This window comes from Strix uralensis, chromosome 1 (assembly GCF_047716275.1).
Source record: "Strix uralensis isolate ZFMK-TIS-50842 chromosome 1, bStrUra1, whole genome shotgun sequence".
NCBI lineage: Eukaryota > Metazoa > Chordata > Aves > Strigiformes > Strigidae > Strix > Strix uralensis.
Window position 1 is genome coordinate 170,334,827 of NC_133972.1, and position 17,389 is coordinate 170,352,215.

Consider the following 17,389-nt stretch of genomic DNA (forward strand, 5'->3'; position numbering starts at 1 on the left):
CTAGCTAGTGTTGCTTCACAGCTTTAACTAAAGAATCTGGCCACAAAGCTGAAAGTGAGAAGCTAATTTATTTTTTATTAAAACACTGTTTAATTATTTTGTCTCTCTACTGCTTAAGCCTAATCTATTTGATGATAGGAAGTCCATGTAAGTTAACTACTACCTTTTCTAGGATGACAACCTTTTTCTAGGTCAGCTTCTTGTAGTACCCTACTGCTAAGAGCTGTTTCTGTTTATTTTTCCTCTAGAAGATCATCTAAGACATTAAGTTTCAAATACACACCCGAGTCTCACCCAAAGACACACCACAAACCCCTTCCAGAGTGTGACGCACTCAGAAATATCCTCAAGGAAGGCAGTGCCACATAATGTAGGACCACAGGTGGAATACTCCATAGCATCAGTCATCCAAACTCCTTCAGAAGGTCCTCTCCTCAACACATCTACACATACAGTTGACTACAAAACTAGTTTAAAAATCTTAATTTTCTAAAGTTAGTTGTGTTATTTGGGTACCTAACACGCTTTCTGTTCTCTTCAGAATAACCACAATCATTACCATCAGCAACCACTACTAACTACTTCACACTGGAAGACAATAAAGCTGTTCCAGAAACCAAAAAGCACTACTCAACCCCATTTCCATTTCTATCTCATTCACTACATAGGATACAATGTTTACCCCTTCATCCCCAACTCTCTTTTAGGATCCCAGGATAATTTTATGGAAAATTCAGAGCAACAATATTATATTTCAAGACAGAATTTATTTTCACTACAAACCATCCAGCAACAGGTTTGAAGGAATTTCTGGATCCTCAAAATTTCAAAATGGCTAAATTTAATAACAAGAAACATGCAAAATGAATTTGCAAAAGTATTCATGCAAAATGCTTCAACAAAAATTTCCATCAAATTCTGCTAATTCCAATTAGCATGCAGAACTAGAGATATCACCAATCATAACATTATCCAGACTTAAAAGACACAGCTACGGCATTTGATCAACTGCCAGAACTTTTGAATTTGGAAACCAAACACAGGCAGCAACAGCTTCATGGCTTTCGAGTTTAAAAAATAAAGCAAATTCCAGAGGCCAGCAGCCGCCTAAGCAAATTATGTGTCCTACAAAAAAATTCAGCATTGCTACCAAATATAATTGCCAAATGCACCAAAAGGGGTCAACCACAGTAAGTAAGGCTCCAGGCAGCAATTATTTTTGTATGTACTGAAAAATAAATATAAAAAGCAACATTAAAATGTGCAATGAAGGCGGAGTGGAAAGGCCGTACATGGAAGAAAGCTAACTATTTTTAATATACACAATCACAGCCTACCTTTTTAGACCCAACAACAAACTCACAGGGCAGTATGAGAGAAGAAGAAAAAAAAAAAAGGAACAAAACAAAAATTAGAAAGAATTAGAAAGACAGAGAACAGAAAGAAAATTAACAGCCACATACACATACTGAGATATCATAAACTTTGATAAACCGGTGAACAAATCCCATCTACGATACTGTGTAGAGAGACACACGTCTATAAATAGAGCCCTACTTTCTCATCACTCAATAGTATTAAATGGATGCCTTACCGGTATTAAAAAAGAAAGAACCAAAGACACAAACTGATGTAAACAACATTAAAATGATCTTATCCAAGTAGATTTATAATCATACATGAGTAAGTTTATGCTTTTAGCTGAAAACAGAAATAAAATAGAAAAATTAAACAAATGGGATTTCAGGTATTTCTGGCAAGTACATTTCTGAGTTTCAAGTTTGTAGGAACTTTGCATCATCGTAACAACATGCATTTCCATTCTTTTCAATCAGTCTCCCAGCCTCCTACAAATAACTATCAGGTGCAACTGCTTTCAGAAACTTTTTCAGTTATCCTCAGCAGCCCCGTGACCACATAAATATTTTACCTAATTTACAGACAAAGAAACAGAAAAATTAACAGATTTGCCAAGATCACCTATTGGCTGAGTGCTCTAGGAATTAAACCAAGGTCAGACTCCCGGTCCTACAACTTCTATTTAACGGGACAATCTTCCTTCAAAACTTCTTAGGACTTAATCCCACTGTTTTTCAGACATAGTTTCCCACCAACCAAGACATTATTCTACACAAATAATATAGTGGTTTTGTGTATATTGTCATCACAGTATGAGTTCTGGGAATGTTGTCTCTTCTGCTCATTATACAAGCAACTTGCAAATGACAAAGATCAGCTACACTTTTTCCAAGAATTATCTTATTTGAAATGCAGCATTATAATCTGTCTTCCTAATTTATGAATTTATTGGCTTCTTAAAACAAGCCAATCGTGTTGCAATTATTATGCAACCAAATTAATGCTAGTCTTACTGAGAGAAATCTGTTCTATGTATCTAGTCTTGATCTTAACATAAGTATTAACCTTAATATTTCACAATAAATCGCTTAGAGAAAAGTCTCTTTGAAGATACAAAAAAAGTTCTGCAGTTTTAATTAGTCGTCAAATCACATGACCATAATTAACTGTGTCCCATGTAACTTCTTAACATATTTTCACTCAATAGATCAACCCAGTTCATTAGTTTAAGGCTTACAGCTGCACTCTACGTCGAGTGAGACCTTTGCGATACACAGTGAAATTTAACTTCAGTTTTAGAAGTTACAGGAAAAGATATGCTTATTTAGCCTAAGCAGACATCTGCAACTACAGCAGCAAAGACACATACTCTCTGTTACAAGCACAGAGAGTATGCCTGCTCTTTCCATCTATTTAATATAGAATATTTTGTCCTTTTTAACCAGTTAGTTGCACTCTGACTTGGGAGGTCAGGATACATTATATACAAAGGTTTTTTTAAAAAAGGGGGGACAGAGGGTATATAAAAAAAAGAGTAAAGTGACATTCTTTTCTTTTAACCCCTTAGAAATTTCCACCTAGTCTCAAAAAAGCTGTTTCATTTACCTCAGTATCTCAATAACATTATCCTTTTTTAATTTAATTCTTTAAACTCATTATGCTGACAGACTCAAAACCAACAAAGTAGCAAAATTTATTCTACCAGATGTTCTCATACACACTCCGTGCATTCAGACAACCTTTACTCCTGCCTGAACAGAATTATACAACGTTGCATCTTGCAAAAACAGAGACTGGACTCTGGTGGAGAGGGTCCTTTCCAGCCCTGTACATCCCCATTATGACTTAATGTAAAGTTTTCCCCTTAATTGGGGGAATCTGTCACTGGAAAAGAGAACATGCTACAATAAAAAGCTTTTATTGCAATCTAAGTAATAACAGGCAATATAGTACCATTTCACATCTAAAGACTTAGTCTTGAAAAGCGTAGGTTAGTTTAATAAACTGATCTTAGTTCAACCACATCTCAAGGTCCTGAATTTCTGCTAAGTAGAACACAGCAGCAGAGATACATCATGCTCCATGAAAAGTCCTAGAAAGGTCCCTGTGCAGAGAAGCTCAGGTACACTATGCACGTGTGTTTCTAACTCAGCCAAGGACAACTCCTTTACTGACATTTATTTGGGATTACATAAATTTCTCCTTTTTGTTACAAAACTCAAAATTTTTTTTTTTTTAAAAGTCCAGGTATTTAGAGCATTTTCTTACTCATCCATACAAAATACTAAACTGAATGTAAAGATCTTTTAATTCAGCTTGCTTATGCTATTCATATATAAATCCTGAATTTTAAAACAATCAGAAGCACTACCTTCACAGCAAAATAAAGCTGAAAAACATTCTTACTATTGAACCGAAAGATGAAGTATTAGAATATATAACACCTTTTCTTTGAGCAGTTAAGCCTAGCAAACATTTAAAGTATACCCATTGATCCAGACTTACTGAAAAACTATTTGGTATTCCAACCACCCAGCAAGGTTGCATGCGTATCCAAACTCGTTATTAACTCTCTATAAACCCATATGTTTACAGAACCAAGGTCATACACTTTCCATTTTGCAAAGAACTCAAGCATCACACTAAATCTGTTTCAACTCTTCAGTGCAAACAGCATAAGATACCTTCTTGGATACGTGTGGACAAACATACTGCCTGTTATTTGAGCTCCCCACCAGTTCAGAACTTCACAGGAAATATTTAGCCACTAGCTACAACACAGCCACTGCTTGTAAGTAATTTATGTATGGAACTGATTTCCAAAGTACAACTTGGAAGCACACTATTTAGAAGACACAATTGAACAGCATAATTAACTCTGATTTTGAGATTCTCAGCCAAAACTCACAGTTTTCTTAGCTAACTGGAACAGGAAATCTTGGTGATTACATTCAACAAAATTAATCCAAACTAAGTAATTAAAGCTGAGATTCTAAAAGGGCTCATCTAGTCTACAAAATTTTACTGCCCATGCAGAGAACAAAAAACAATCAACATCATAATAATTTATACCACTAATGAAAGTTGAATAGTGCAGGGACTAACCAGGACACTGAAAGAGTAGCTCGAGAAGGGAACAACATTGGGTAAGCAAGTCAGAGCAAGTTCAACTGCTCACCAGCAAAGAGGACCAGGACCAGGGGAGAAAGGTACTGTTGGTCCTTCAAGCAACCAGAGATAATTTAATGGAGGGCTTCAAACTAATTAGAAACTTAGAATGCTTTCTCCCAGTATGTCATATTCTTATATAGACATTCTAAGGCTCGGACTAACTACGCAGGCAGAGCTGATTAACATCAGAAGGCTTCGCAGCTCTGGACAACCCTGCCTGGATACCTCTGAGCTTTTACACACAATAACCACTGCTGGCATCCCTAGTAGTACAAGACAGATGTGAAAGATACTATTCCCATGCATACTATATATTTTGATAGGGCTTCCACACCTCTATCTTTTCCAAGACAGTTGCTTCCATCCTTTGGATTTGACTGCAAACAGCAGAGTCAAACAGATTTTGCACCTGCCTGTAGCTAGCAAGCCAGAATTACTAATCCCTAATACAAGAACTATGGAACACTCAAATCTGAAAGATGAGCATGCAAATAATTAGGAGGGAAAGATGTGGAAAAAGAAAAAAAAAAAAAAAACAAAACCAAAACCAAACAGACCTGTAACATACACAAAACCAAAGAGAACACTTGTGAGAAGAATGGTAGCATAACAAGATGGGTCAAGAATATCAAATAATTAAATAAAAACGAAAGACAGGGAAAGATGCTGGACTTAGTCACCAAAATAAATGCTCAGTGTTTCATAGGATGAAAAAGTAGACAGAGGCTTATGGAAAAAAACCACAGTAAGTAGGATTAGTCAAACACTACTCAACATAATATAAAATTATTTTACATCAATGTTAACTGAGTTTATTAATACTCTATATCTATAAACCCTTTGAAGCTTTCCAGCAAAAAGTCTCTTTATAGCAAAATCTGTCAAACCTTTCCTGTGACTTCTTCCTACTGTTTGATTAGCCTCATAAATTAAATATATATATATAAAAGCAAAATATCAAATATGGTCAGACTACAAATTAAATTCTCTTAAACTACAGCAGACACACCAAGTAAGATAGGGGCACAACCTTTGTTGTAACAAAGTACGCTTCGTCCTTTCTAATAGGCTTATTCCAAAGGCTAGCAATTGCCATATACATTTTTTCAAGACCTGCGAGCTGACAAAAATAGCTGCTTACCTACTATCGGTGTCCAGACCTACAAAATCCTTCTTCTCAAAAGGAACACAGAGGAGTGGGATCTTGTCTCCAGACTTATCAGTGGCTCTGTCAAGCCGCTTAGACTCCAACACTATGAAGAGGGATTCGATAAAATCTTCTATTCTCTTCTCCACAGTTTCACATTCATCATAACTGGGATAAAACGCCACATCCGTGCGGGGCTGCTCCGCAATCTCTCCTTGAAGCCCAAAGACAAACAACCGGGAATCATAGAGAGTAGAACCATACATTTCCTTCTGAAGATGGAATTTTTCAAAAGTCTGAGGCCAGTCCTTTGCAGAAGAACAGTCCGTAATAGTTATCAGCCCCACAACTTTCCGGTGTGTCTGGAAATCCCCCCATTCGTTGTTCTCTGGGGGATAATGGTGCCTATAACGGATATACAACACACGCTGAGAGTCGCGCACGTTAACTTGACTCACTGCTGCAATGCGTTTGTAGATCCTGAAAAAGCTCTCTTCAGGTACAATGCCAATCGGCTGAACCACAACCAGGAGAGTCTGATGATCCTCAGCACACTGCATGTAGTCGGGAACACTCATTTTGCATCAACCGCAGGCTAATAAAAGAAAAACGTATATATTATTTTTTAACATTCAGAAGTACACGATTGCCGAATCAAACCAGGACTTTGATGCTAAACACTTCAGTATCCTGTATATATGTGCTACAATATTAATACTTTCTTTTATCATTTTACTAAATCCTCAATCATGCAGCCTACTGACAAGTTACACAGTGCACAAGGAGTGTTCTTAGTCACGTATCAGTATGGCCACAAACAAAAAATCTCTAAATGAGGTTCTTCCAACCAAATCAGTTTCCCATTCACTGTGCAGCTCCACAAACCAGCCTAACACATGGGGCAGCAGAGTCTCTCTACCACAGCCACAGCTTAAATGCTTGCTGAAGCACCACCTCAGATGAGACGTCCTTTGAGACTCAGGCTCTCCAGCCTGCCTTGGGGAAAATATGGAAAATTGTGAGGTGAAATGTAAACCGACACCACACCGGAATGACCAAACTTTACACAGCTGTCAGTGCTCGCACATGGCCAGGCAGAGGAAGATCAGCTCCAGAACATTCATTTTTGACAAAAAGTGAAGTCATTATTTTCTCAAAACACATGCAGCTTCATCAGAAGGACCAGGCAATGTTTTCTGCTTTTATATTTAAATATTTATAATTCCTTCTCGCCTGAGCTATCTGAAACTGATTACTGTACTGCAGCTGTGTTTAAACAAAGATGTGCATAGCTAAACCCTCACATCTCTGAAACCTCCGGGCCCGTACAGAGCCCTTGGTGGATTTCAGCTCCAAAGCACCCTCTAAAACATACATACAACCAAAGGAAAAAAAAACAAAACACAACACCCCAGAACGCAGCACAGCTTTAGACTGACACTACTTGGTTTTACCAAACAGAACGAAGAGCTCTGAGCCCGGGAGCACAGGTGGCAGAAAAGCAGCTGTTTGAGGAGGAGGAGGAGGGGCTCCTCACAACTCCTGACAGTTGCGGAGACCCGCTAATGTAAAGCGCCTCTCCTCCCCCGCTGCCCAATGTCAGGCAGAAGCGCAGCGCAGCGCCCTGCCCGCCCCAGCGGGAGGCCCGGCCCGCCGCCGGGCAGGGAGGGTGGGAGGGCTTCCCCCGCTTCCCCCTCCCCGGGCACATCCCCACGTTGGGCACGGCGAAGTTTAGGAGGGGAAAAGAAATCGGTGTTCAGCGACAAGCCCAGAGGAGGCGCGGCGGCAGGCGCACACCCCCCGCAGCCCCGCCAGGAAGGGGACTGAGGGGCGGCGTGAAGAGAGGGGAGGCCCGGGGGAGCCGCTGTGGGGGCAGCGGGGAAGGGCAGAGCCTCTCGGGTGAGGAGCAGGAGGGGAAAGGGGCGGCCGCCTCAGGGCTGCCGCGGGTTCCTGGGTGGGTAACGCGGGGAGGGGAGGGGGGGGGGGGGGCACTCACAGCCGGGACAGGAACCGCCCCCGCCTCCTCCTGCTGCCGGGCGCGCGGGGCGGGCAGGGGCGGGGCGCGGCGGAACTGACGGCAATGGGCGCCCGCAGCCCCGCCCCGCCCCGCCCCGCCGGGGAGGGCGGCGCATGCGCGCAGCCGGGGCGGGGCGGGGCGGGTTGGCGGGCGCGCTGTGAGGAATGGCGGCTCGGCCCCTCGCTGCTCGCGGGGCTTCTGCCGGCCTTTCCCCAGGATCCCGCTGCTGTCTGCAAACGCGAGGCGTTCCTCCCAGAGAATAAATTAACAGGATTGAGCATCAACTGGCGGGTGAATCCCAGCTGCCAGTATCTCTCCCTACGGTGTAACTGAAAACTTCAGGGGCTCTAACACTGAGTTGTAGCCAAAAGTGAGCCTTCCTAGCATTTCAGAGTCCTGAAATCGGACTTCACAGGATCATCTAGGTTGGAAAAGACCTTGAAGATCCTCCAGTCCAACCATGAACCTCACACTGACCATTCTCAACTCCACCAGATCCCTCAGCGCTGGGTCAACCCGACTCTTCAACCCCTCCAGGGATGGGGACTCCCCCCCTGCCCTGGGCAGCCCATTCCAACGCCCAACAACCCCTTCTGCAAAGAAATACTTCCTAAGAGCCAGTCTGACCCTGCCCTGGCGCAGCTTGAGGCCATTCCCTCTTGTCCTGGCGCTGGTTCCTTGGGTCAAGAGACTCATCCCCCCTCTCTGCACCCTCCTTTCAGGGAGTTGTAGAGAGCGATGAGGTCTCCCCTCAGCCAGTTCCCTCAGCCGCTCCCCATCAGACCTGTGCTCCAGACCCTGCACCAGCCTCGTTGCCCTTCTCTGGACATGCTCAATAATTCAATGTTCTTTTTGTAGTGAGGGACCCAAAACTGAACACAGTAATTGGTGTCTTGTAGCTTAAAGGGCAAAAAACCTGAGGACTCTGAAGCATGCGCCTTGTGTAAGACTTAGGGTGCTCTTCTAGTGCAGAATACGGGAACCTCATGAAGTTCAACAAGGTGAAGTGCAAAGTCCTGCGCATGGAACGGGGCAATCCCCAATACCAATACAGGCTGGGGAATAAGCGGATTGAGAGCAGCCCTGAGGAGAAGGACTTGGGGGTATTGGTGGATGAAGGACTGGACATGAGCCGGTAACGTGCACTCCCAGCCCATAAAGCCAACCGTGTCCTGGGCTGCATCCAGAGCAGTGTGGCCAGCAGGTCGAGGGAGGGGATTCTCCCCCTCTAACTCTGCACTTGTGAGACCCCCCCCCTGCAGTGCTGTGTCCAGCTCTGGGGCCCCCAGCATAAGAAGGACATGGACCTGCTTGAGCAGGTCCAGAGGAGGCCATGAAGATGCTCAGGGGGCTGGAGAACCTCCCCTGTGAGGACAGGCTGAGAGAGTTGGGGGTGTTCAGCTGGAGAAGAGAAGGCTCCAGGGAGACCTTAGAGTGGCCTCCCAGTACTTAAAGGGGGCTACAGGAAAGGTGGGGAGAGGCTGTTTATCAGGGAGTGCAGTGATAGGACGAGGGGTAACAGTTTTAAACTGGAAGAGGGTAAATGTAGGTTAGATATAAGGAGGAAATTCTTTACTGTGAGGGTGGCGAGACACTGGCACAGGTTGTCCAGAGAAGCTGTGGCTGCCCCCTCCCTGGCAGTGTTCAAGGCCAGGTTGGACGGGGCTTTGAGCAACCTGGGCTAGTGGAAGGTGTCCCTGCCCATGGCAGGGGGGTGGGACTAGATGAGCTTTAAGGTCTCTTCCAACTCAAACTGTTCTATGACTCTATGTATGTATATATATATACACACACACACAAATATATATATAAAGTAAAATTATAGAAGAAAAGTGGTTGATTTCCAACTCTCCCCATACCTGGCAGATAGCAATGTTCAAAGAATTAAGTTTGCAGTATATCCCTTGTGTTTTCACATGCATCTATAAAGCTAATAAATGTGCATTTTAAAGAGACACACCTAGCTCTCAGGTGTCTCTCTTAAAAATGTTGTGTCTCAATTTTTTTTTGCTGTGGTTTCTGACCTATCCTTGAGAAATATGTGCTCACCATGTTATTAAAGTAATTATTCTTCTAAAATGGGTTAAGACCTTTCATTTGCCCGCATTTACATTTAATATTTGTGTGTTGGAGGCAGGTTTGTGATCCGAGTGACCCTTCCCAGGCTCTGTAATCTTTCCCTAGCCATACACTTGTAACAAGGTCTCTCTAATAGTGACCTTTGAGGGAGCCACACTGCCAATAGTGTAAGTAAATGACAGTCTCTCTCTAAAGCCAGTTAATTAACTGTATTTTTCAGTATCCCAAAAATGTTTGTATGACCACTTCTAAAATCTATGTTTTAGAAAATTTAAAGACTTACACTTTTTAAACTCAGAGGTTACAACTCATTTTCCCATTTTTTTTCGGAGAAGGGATACATTTGCACCACTTACAGGAGCTGTCTGTTAATAAACGAGATGACAATGTTCTTTGGGCTGCCTGCAGGAAGAATTGCCCGCTGTCAACAGCAAATGCTTTATCAGCGTGTCTTGTGAATAGAAGTCTCATTATTTAATATCATAGTTCAGCTGATGATCAAGATTTTGGATTATCGAAAATCACTAAGAGTCATCAGGTCCAACTCCCCTGCAATGAGCAGGGACATCTTCAACTACATCAGGTTGCTCAGAGCCCCGTCCAACCTGACCTTGAATGGGGCATCTACCACCTCCCTGGGCAACCTGTTCCAGTGTTTCACCACCCTCATTGTAAAAAAAGTCTTCCTTCTATCTAGTCTGACTATATATGCTTTTTTATATACATATCCCTCCTTATAAAACATTGGGAATAATAACTTCTGACAAACTTCCTCTTTCCAGATTTTTTATATTCCACATTAACGCAGGAGAGCAGACACATGTTCCTGGTTGCCACCAACTCTTCCAACACGCTACTGGTTTTCCCCATGGAAGAGATCTACCTGCTGCCACTACATTCCCATGGAGCTGCTCGGCCCAAGTATTTTATCCAATTATCAAGGCAGATCATCAAGCAAACCATCTTTTTGTTGTCTCAATGTCAAGAGAAAGGAAAATTGTATGATGTGTTCTTGCAAGCCCTCCTCTGCCACTTTTGCTATTCAGCCAAAGCAAAGGAAGTGAAAACTCCTCTCAGTCTCAATCTGCAAATCCTCTGGCATGGGAGCATTCTCAGCCTCTACTTTTCCAGTGCAGATGCTTGTTGGAACAGAAGGGAGCATGTCATGACTTAAAGTAGTGTCACTCCAACAAAATAACTTCAATAGAATTCACAGTTTTTGAAGATTTTGGATGAGCAATTGTATTTAGATAGAATCATAGAATCATTTAGGTTGGAAAAGACCATTAAAATCACTGAGTCCAACCGGTGACCTAACAGTGCCAAGCCCACCACTAAACCATGTCCCTAAGCACCACATCTACACGCCTTTTAAATACCTCCAGGGATGGTGACTCAACCACTTCCCTGGGGAGCCTGTTCCAGGGCTTGACAACCCTTTCAGTGAAGAAATTTTTCCTAACATCCAATCGAAACCTCCCCTGGTGCAACTTGAAGCTGTTTCTTCTTGTCCTATTGCTTGTTACTTGGGAGATCAACCCCCACCTCACTACAACCTCCTTTCAGGTAGTTGTAGAAAGCGATAAGGTTCCCCTGAGCCTCCTTTTCTCCAGGCTAAACACCCCCAGTTCCCTCAGCCGCTCCTCACAGGACTTGTGCTCTAGACCCTTCACCAGCTTTGCTTCTCTTCTTTAGACACGCTCCAGCACCTCAAGTCTTTCTTGTAGTGAGGGGCCCAAAACTGAACACAGTATTCGAGGTGTGGCATCACCAGTGCCGAGTACAGGGAGACAATCACTTCCCTAGTCCTGCTGGCCACACTATTTCTAATATAAGCCAGGATGCTGTTGGCGTTCTTGGCCATCTGGGCATGCTGCTGGCTCATATTCTCATATCTGTTGACCAACAGCCCCAGCTCCTTTTCCCGCCGGGCAGCTTTCCAGCCACTCTTCCCCAAGCTTGTAGCGTTGTGTAGGGTTGTTGTGACCCAAACACAGGACCCGGCACTGTTGAACCTCATACAGTTGGCCTTGGCCCGTTGATCCAGTCTGTCCAGATCTCTCTGCAGAGCCTCCCTACCCTCAAGCAGATCAACACTCCCACCCAACTTGGGTGTCTTCTGCAAACTTACTGAGGGTGCACTCGATCCCTTTTTCCAGATTGTTGATAAAGATATTAAACAGAACTGTCCCAAAACTGAGCCCTCGGGAACACCACACTTGTGACCAGCCGCCAGCTGGATTTAAGTCCATTCACCACCACTCTTCGGGCTCAACCATCCAGCTAGTTTTTTACCCAGTGAAGAGCATACCCATGGAAGCCATGAACAGCCAATTTCTCCAAGAGAATGCTGTGGGAAACAGCATCAGAGGCTTTACTGAAGTCCAGCTAAACAATATCCACAGCCTTTCCCTCGTCCACTAAGTGGGTCACCTTCTAATAGAAGTAGAAGAAGGACCTGCCTTTCATAAGCCCATGCTGACTGGGCCTGATCACCTGGCCCTCCTGTATGTGCCATGTGATGGCACTCAAGATGATCTGCTCCACAAGCTTCCCCCGCATCAAGGTCAGGCTGACAGGCCTGTAGCTCCCCAGATCCTCCTTCCTGTCCTTCTTGTAGATGGGTGTCACACTTGCTAACCTCCAGTCAACTGGGACCTCTCCAATTAGCCAGGACTGCTGATAAATGATGGGAAGTGGCTTGGTGAGCACTTCTGCCAGCTCCCTCCATACCCTTGGGTGGATCCCATCCAGCCCCATAGGCTTGTGTGTGTCTAAGTGATGTAGCAGGTCACTAATCATTTCCCCTTGGATTGTGGGGGTTTCATTCTGCTCCCCGTCCCTGTCTTCCAGCTCAGGAGGCTGGATACCCTGAGAACAACTGGTCTTACCATTAAAGACTGAGGCAAAGAAGGCATTGAGTACCTCAGCCTTTTCTTCAGCCTTTGTCACTATGCTTCCCTCCGCGTCCAATAAAGGATGGAGATTCTCCTTAGCCCTCCTTTTGTTGTGAATTTATTTATAGAAACATATTTTATTGTCTTTTACTGCAGTAGCCAAATTAAGTTCTAGGTGGGCTTTAGCCCTTCTAATTTTCTCCCTGCATAACCTCACAACAACCTTGTAGTCCTTCTGAATTGCCTGCCCCTTCTTCCAAAGGTCATAAACTTTCTTTTTTTTCCCTGAATTCCAGCCAAACCTCTCTCATCAGCCAGGCTGGTCTTCTTCCCTGCCAGCTCGTCTGTTGGTACATGGGGATGGCCTGCTCCTGCGCCTTTAGGATTTCCTTCTTGACAGGCCTGTCGCAGGGAAGGCAGGTGCAGTTCCCGCAGTCTGTCTCCCTCTCGCTCTCCCTGATACTCCTCAACCTGCTGCCCCCCTCCCGGAGCTCTGTCCCTAAGCGGAGGAGCTCCTCTCCCTGGGCGCAGCTCCCACAGCTGTGCTCACTGCTGCCGGCCGGCGCTGGCAGAAGAGCAGGGCCCACCCTGCAGCCTGGCACCCGGGTGGCAGCGTGTTCCACCGGAGCTCTGGCTGCGAAGCTGCCTCAGGCGCGGCGGGTGCGGAGTTTAGAGCGGACGGGGCGTTCTGCCGGGCGGGCGCCATTGCTCCCTGGTCGAGCTGGCAGAGTTACAACACCCTGCTGTGCCGCACCCTGTTTGCCCACCCTGGTCACCAGCGTTCCCCAGGGATTGCTTTTATAGGTGTGGGTTGTGCTGGCACCGAAGCCGCTCACCTCGGTGACTGAGGGCTGGTTTCCGTTACACCACAGTTCAATCTCCCGCCATTGCTGCCGGCCCTGCCCAGGTCCCCTCAGCCGCTGTGGCGGGAGGTGCCGGTTCCTGGCGGGTCTCTCCGCTCCCATCAGGTTCCCCCGGCTCAGGAAACCCCACTGTGCGCCACAGCCCATCGTGCCGGCACCGGAGCTGCTCGCCTACACCTTTAACTGGTGTAAACTGATTTAACACGAATTCAAAGATGATACAGATTGAACTGCAATTTTCAAATAGAGCAGTTCTGCAGACTTCAGACAATACAAACCCAGGAAGCTGCACACCCCTTTCAGGAGGGCAGATGGGTATGTTCAAACTTGGCCAAATGCAGGATGGAGGGAACAGAGAGCGGCAGTTTTAAATGAAGAAAATAACTGGTTTTCTTTCACAAAATTCTACCAGGAATGTAACTACGAGCATTTCCCCCAGAGAATTGATTGCTACATTTATTTCTACAATATTGATGTGAGCACTAACTGGGGGGCAAAACCTTAAAGATTTGGTCACCTGTAAACACAGCCAATGCTCAGCATTATTGAATCTACTCTGTAGCATTGGTTGGAGAGGGTTTTGGAAACATTTTTTGACATAGTTCATGTCATCAGTTTATTGTTTCACTTCTTCCCTACGAGACAAAAAGGTGATGACAATTTATGACTTGCATTAAGATACCTATTACTAAATGTACATTAAACTATCTAATATTTTATCATCTCTAGAAGATAATTTAGATTGTGACTCTGTAAATGCTGTGAGCTAGAGCCTTCTCATTGCCATTAAGTTACTCAGTCTCCTGAGATCCTTCAGGCTGAGGGCGTGTAATGTTCTGAATAATTCCAAGTGGTAGAGCAACTCTGAAGAGAAGTTGCCTAAAATGTGTATCTGTCAAAAATGGAAAGGGAAGGTTAGACATGGTATTGTCTGCTTAAAAGCTTGGCTTCCATGAATGTATTTCTGTTTTTGAAAATCTTCATCACTCCAGCTAGTCTAATGGAGGAACTTCTACACTGAGAACCTTCCCAGAGACTTCCAAATGTTTAGGTATCTTAAAGTGACCATTGTCAGTTCAGTAATTTTCTGTTTGCATTTCTGCATTAACATATAATTTACCAACTGCTCAGATTTATCTCATATTTTGAATATGATGCAACCTTCTTATCCCTACCAAATAACACTTCATCAAATCCCCTCGGAATAGTTTCCTTTGCCTTGTGCGAGAAAATGCTTCTGCTTCATCATGAACTGGTCTGGTTTTAGTTTATAAATGCTGGTCTTGTATTGCTGTACTTCAAATTTAAAGAATGCAGAAGTTAATTTCTTTTGTTACAGTCTGCATCTTGTGCTAGACACCTCTTTCTTTTACTATAACCTTACATTTATTATTATCTGCAACAACTACTTATCCACATATTGTGTTTATGCTTTGCCAGACTGACTTCAGCTCCTTCCCTTGTTTGCTGACACAGGCTGATTTTTCCCTAGTCCAGTGCTTATCCACTGTTCTTTACACAACAATGGTGAATTTCATTATGTTTTCTGATTGCAGATCATAAATAATTGAATCTCTAATTAATCTATTAACTTCTTAAATCTGTGCAAATTAGTTTTAAAATGTCACTCAGCAACATAGTGGACAATCTTTTTGGCCATGCTCTATTTTTATGTACAGAAAATGTATTCTTCAGGGGTTTTTTTGGCTTTTCCAAGTAATTTACAGTCCTCATATTCTCTCTAGAATAAATGGAAGATCTTCAGTGCAGCTAGAATTGCCTCATGCTCTTTCTGTAATAGAATCATGGAATCATAGAATATCTCAAGTTGGAAGGGACCTGTAAGGATCATCGAGTCCAACTCCCCGCTCCTCGCAGGACTACCTAAAACCAAACGATATGACTAAGAGCATTGCCCAGGCGCTCCTTGAACTCTGACAGGCTTGGTGCTGTCACCACTCCCCCGGGGAGCCTGTTCCAGTGACCGATCACCCTCTCAGTGAAGAACCTTTTCTTAATGTCCAGTCTGAACTTCCCCTGACGCAACTTCATCCCATTTCCTCGTGTCCTATTGCTGGTCACCAGAGAGAGGAGATCAGCACCTCCCCCTCCGCTGCCCCCCTTAAGGAAGCTGTAGACTACGATGGGGTCACCCCTCAGCCTTCTCCTCTCCAAGCTGAACAAGCCAAGTGACCTCAGCCGCTCCTCCTAAGTCTTGCCCTTGAGGCCTTTCACCATCTTGGTCACCCTCCTCTGGACACACTCTAATAGTCTGATGTCCTTGTTACACTCAGGCACCCAAAACTGCACAAGTACTCGAGGTGGGACCCCATCACTGCTGTGTAGAGTGGGACAATCCCCTCCCTTGACCATCTGGTTGTGCTGTGTGTGATGCCCCCAGAACACGGTTGGCCCTTTTGGCTGCCAGGGCTCACTGTTCACTCATACTCAACTTGCTATCAACCCAAACCCCCAGATCTCTTTCCACAGGGCTGATCGCCAGTCTCTTGTCCCCCCCATTTGTATACACAACCAGGATTACGCCATCCCAGGTAATCTGGCACTTGCTCTTGTTAAATTTCACACGGTTGGGGATTGCCCAGCTCTCTAGTCTATCCAGATCTCCCTGTAAGACCTCTCTACCTTTGAGAGAGTCCACAGCTCCTCCTAGTTTAGTATCATCAGCAAACTTAATGTACATTCGATTCCTGCACCCAGATCACTTATAAAAACATTGAAGAGCAGTGGCCCTAAAACTGAGACGTGGGGAGCCCCACTGGTGACTGGCAGCCAGCCTGATGTAACCCCATTTACTGCACTTGCTCTTTCTCCAGTAGTACTCTAACTTCTCTCACCAGCTTTTGGGAATTTGGCAGACACTTCCTCCAGATTCTCTTCCATGGTGAATTCCGATTATATCAGGTTTATTATTATTTTTCTTCTAATGTCATACAATAAAGATCGGATACAGAGAAGTTCTTTCCAATGGTTCAACATTCTTTTCTGCTTTCAGGTAGCTCACTAGTACATGTAAATATGTTCTCATTTGAGCGGACTACGGGAGCAGCAAGTTTTACTTCTGCTGATGCTGTATTTCCACAGCAGAAGTAAAATCAGTAAATTAGGGAGGCAAATTAGTACATTACTTCAGTTAGGTTCTGCTGCAGATTCAGCCCATGAATAAATTTGTTCCAGTGTAGTTGAGGTTCAGAGCACTAAGAGTTCACACCACTAATCTGGAATTTATGCACCGTGACTCACCTATAACCAATTAAAAGGGTGATGCTACAGGGTGAGACTGCAGCTAGGAAAAGGCTTTAACACCATCCTCCTGTTGTCCTGGTGAAGCTTGCACAGTACCTGTACTGCTAACAGAGCGCCACAGTTTCTCTCAAGTTCTCTAAATATGAAACAGAGGTTGAGAAGCTACGAGAAGCCACAGCACTGCACTGAGAGCAAAAATTGCAGTGGGGAAGTGAGAGACAGAGGGCAGGGGAATGAATCTAATCCTTCCTTTTTTCCCCTAGGAAATTTGTACATGTGCAGACACCACCCAGACACACATATTCACACAATGAAGTAAAAAAAAAAAAAAAAAAAAAAAAAAAAAAGAGATTGCTGTGGGGAAGCTCACAGGTGTCAGTAACAAGAAACAAATCTTCACTACAGGACAAGAACAGCATCTCTGGTTATTCCTTTATTAGACGTAACTTAGTTAAAGAGCTCAAAAATAACCTGCACCGAGCAGTTTCTTACTCAGGTCTGCAAAGCACAGCAAAAAGGACTCCTCTAGCAGAGCCTGGTGAGTCAAGTGAGAGTAGAAAAGGAGAGACTTGAGATGTGATGCTGCTCTGCA

The 17,389-nt window shown here is 44.1% G+C and overlaps 1 protein-coding gene across 3 annotated transcripts in view; it reads right to left on the reverse strand.

Annotated features, from left to right (window-relative positions):
* Positions 1-7,735, reverse strand: part of TRAPPC9 (trafficking protein particle complex subunit 9) — a 535,677-nt gene extending 527,942 nt beyond the window's left edge. For all 3 annotated transcript variants that reach the window (XM_074888684.1, XM_074888678.1, XM_074888692.1), the window contains exons 1-2: positions 7,674-7,735; positions 5,672-6,272 (exon numbers count right to left, since the gene is read on the reverse strand). In XM_074888684.1, coding sequence (XP_074744785.1) covers positions 5,672-6,255 — 584 coding nt within the window. In that variant the 5' untranslated portion in view covers positions 6,256-6,272; positions 7,674-7,735. The remainder of the gene's footprint in view (positions 1-5,671; positions 6,273-7,673) is intronic.
* Positions 7,736-17,389: the final 9,654 nt, after the last annotated feature.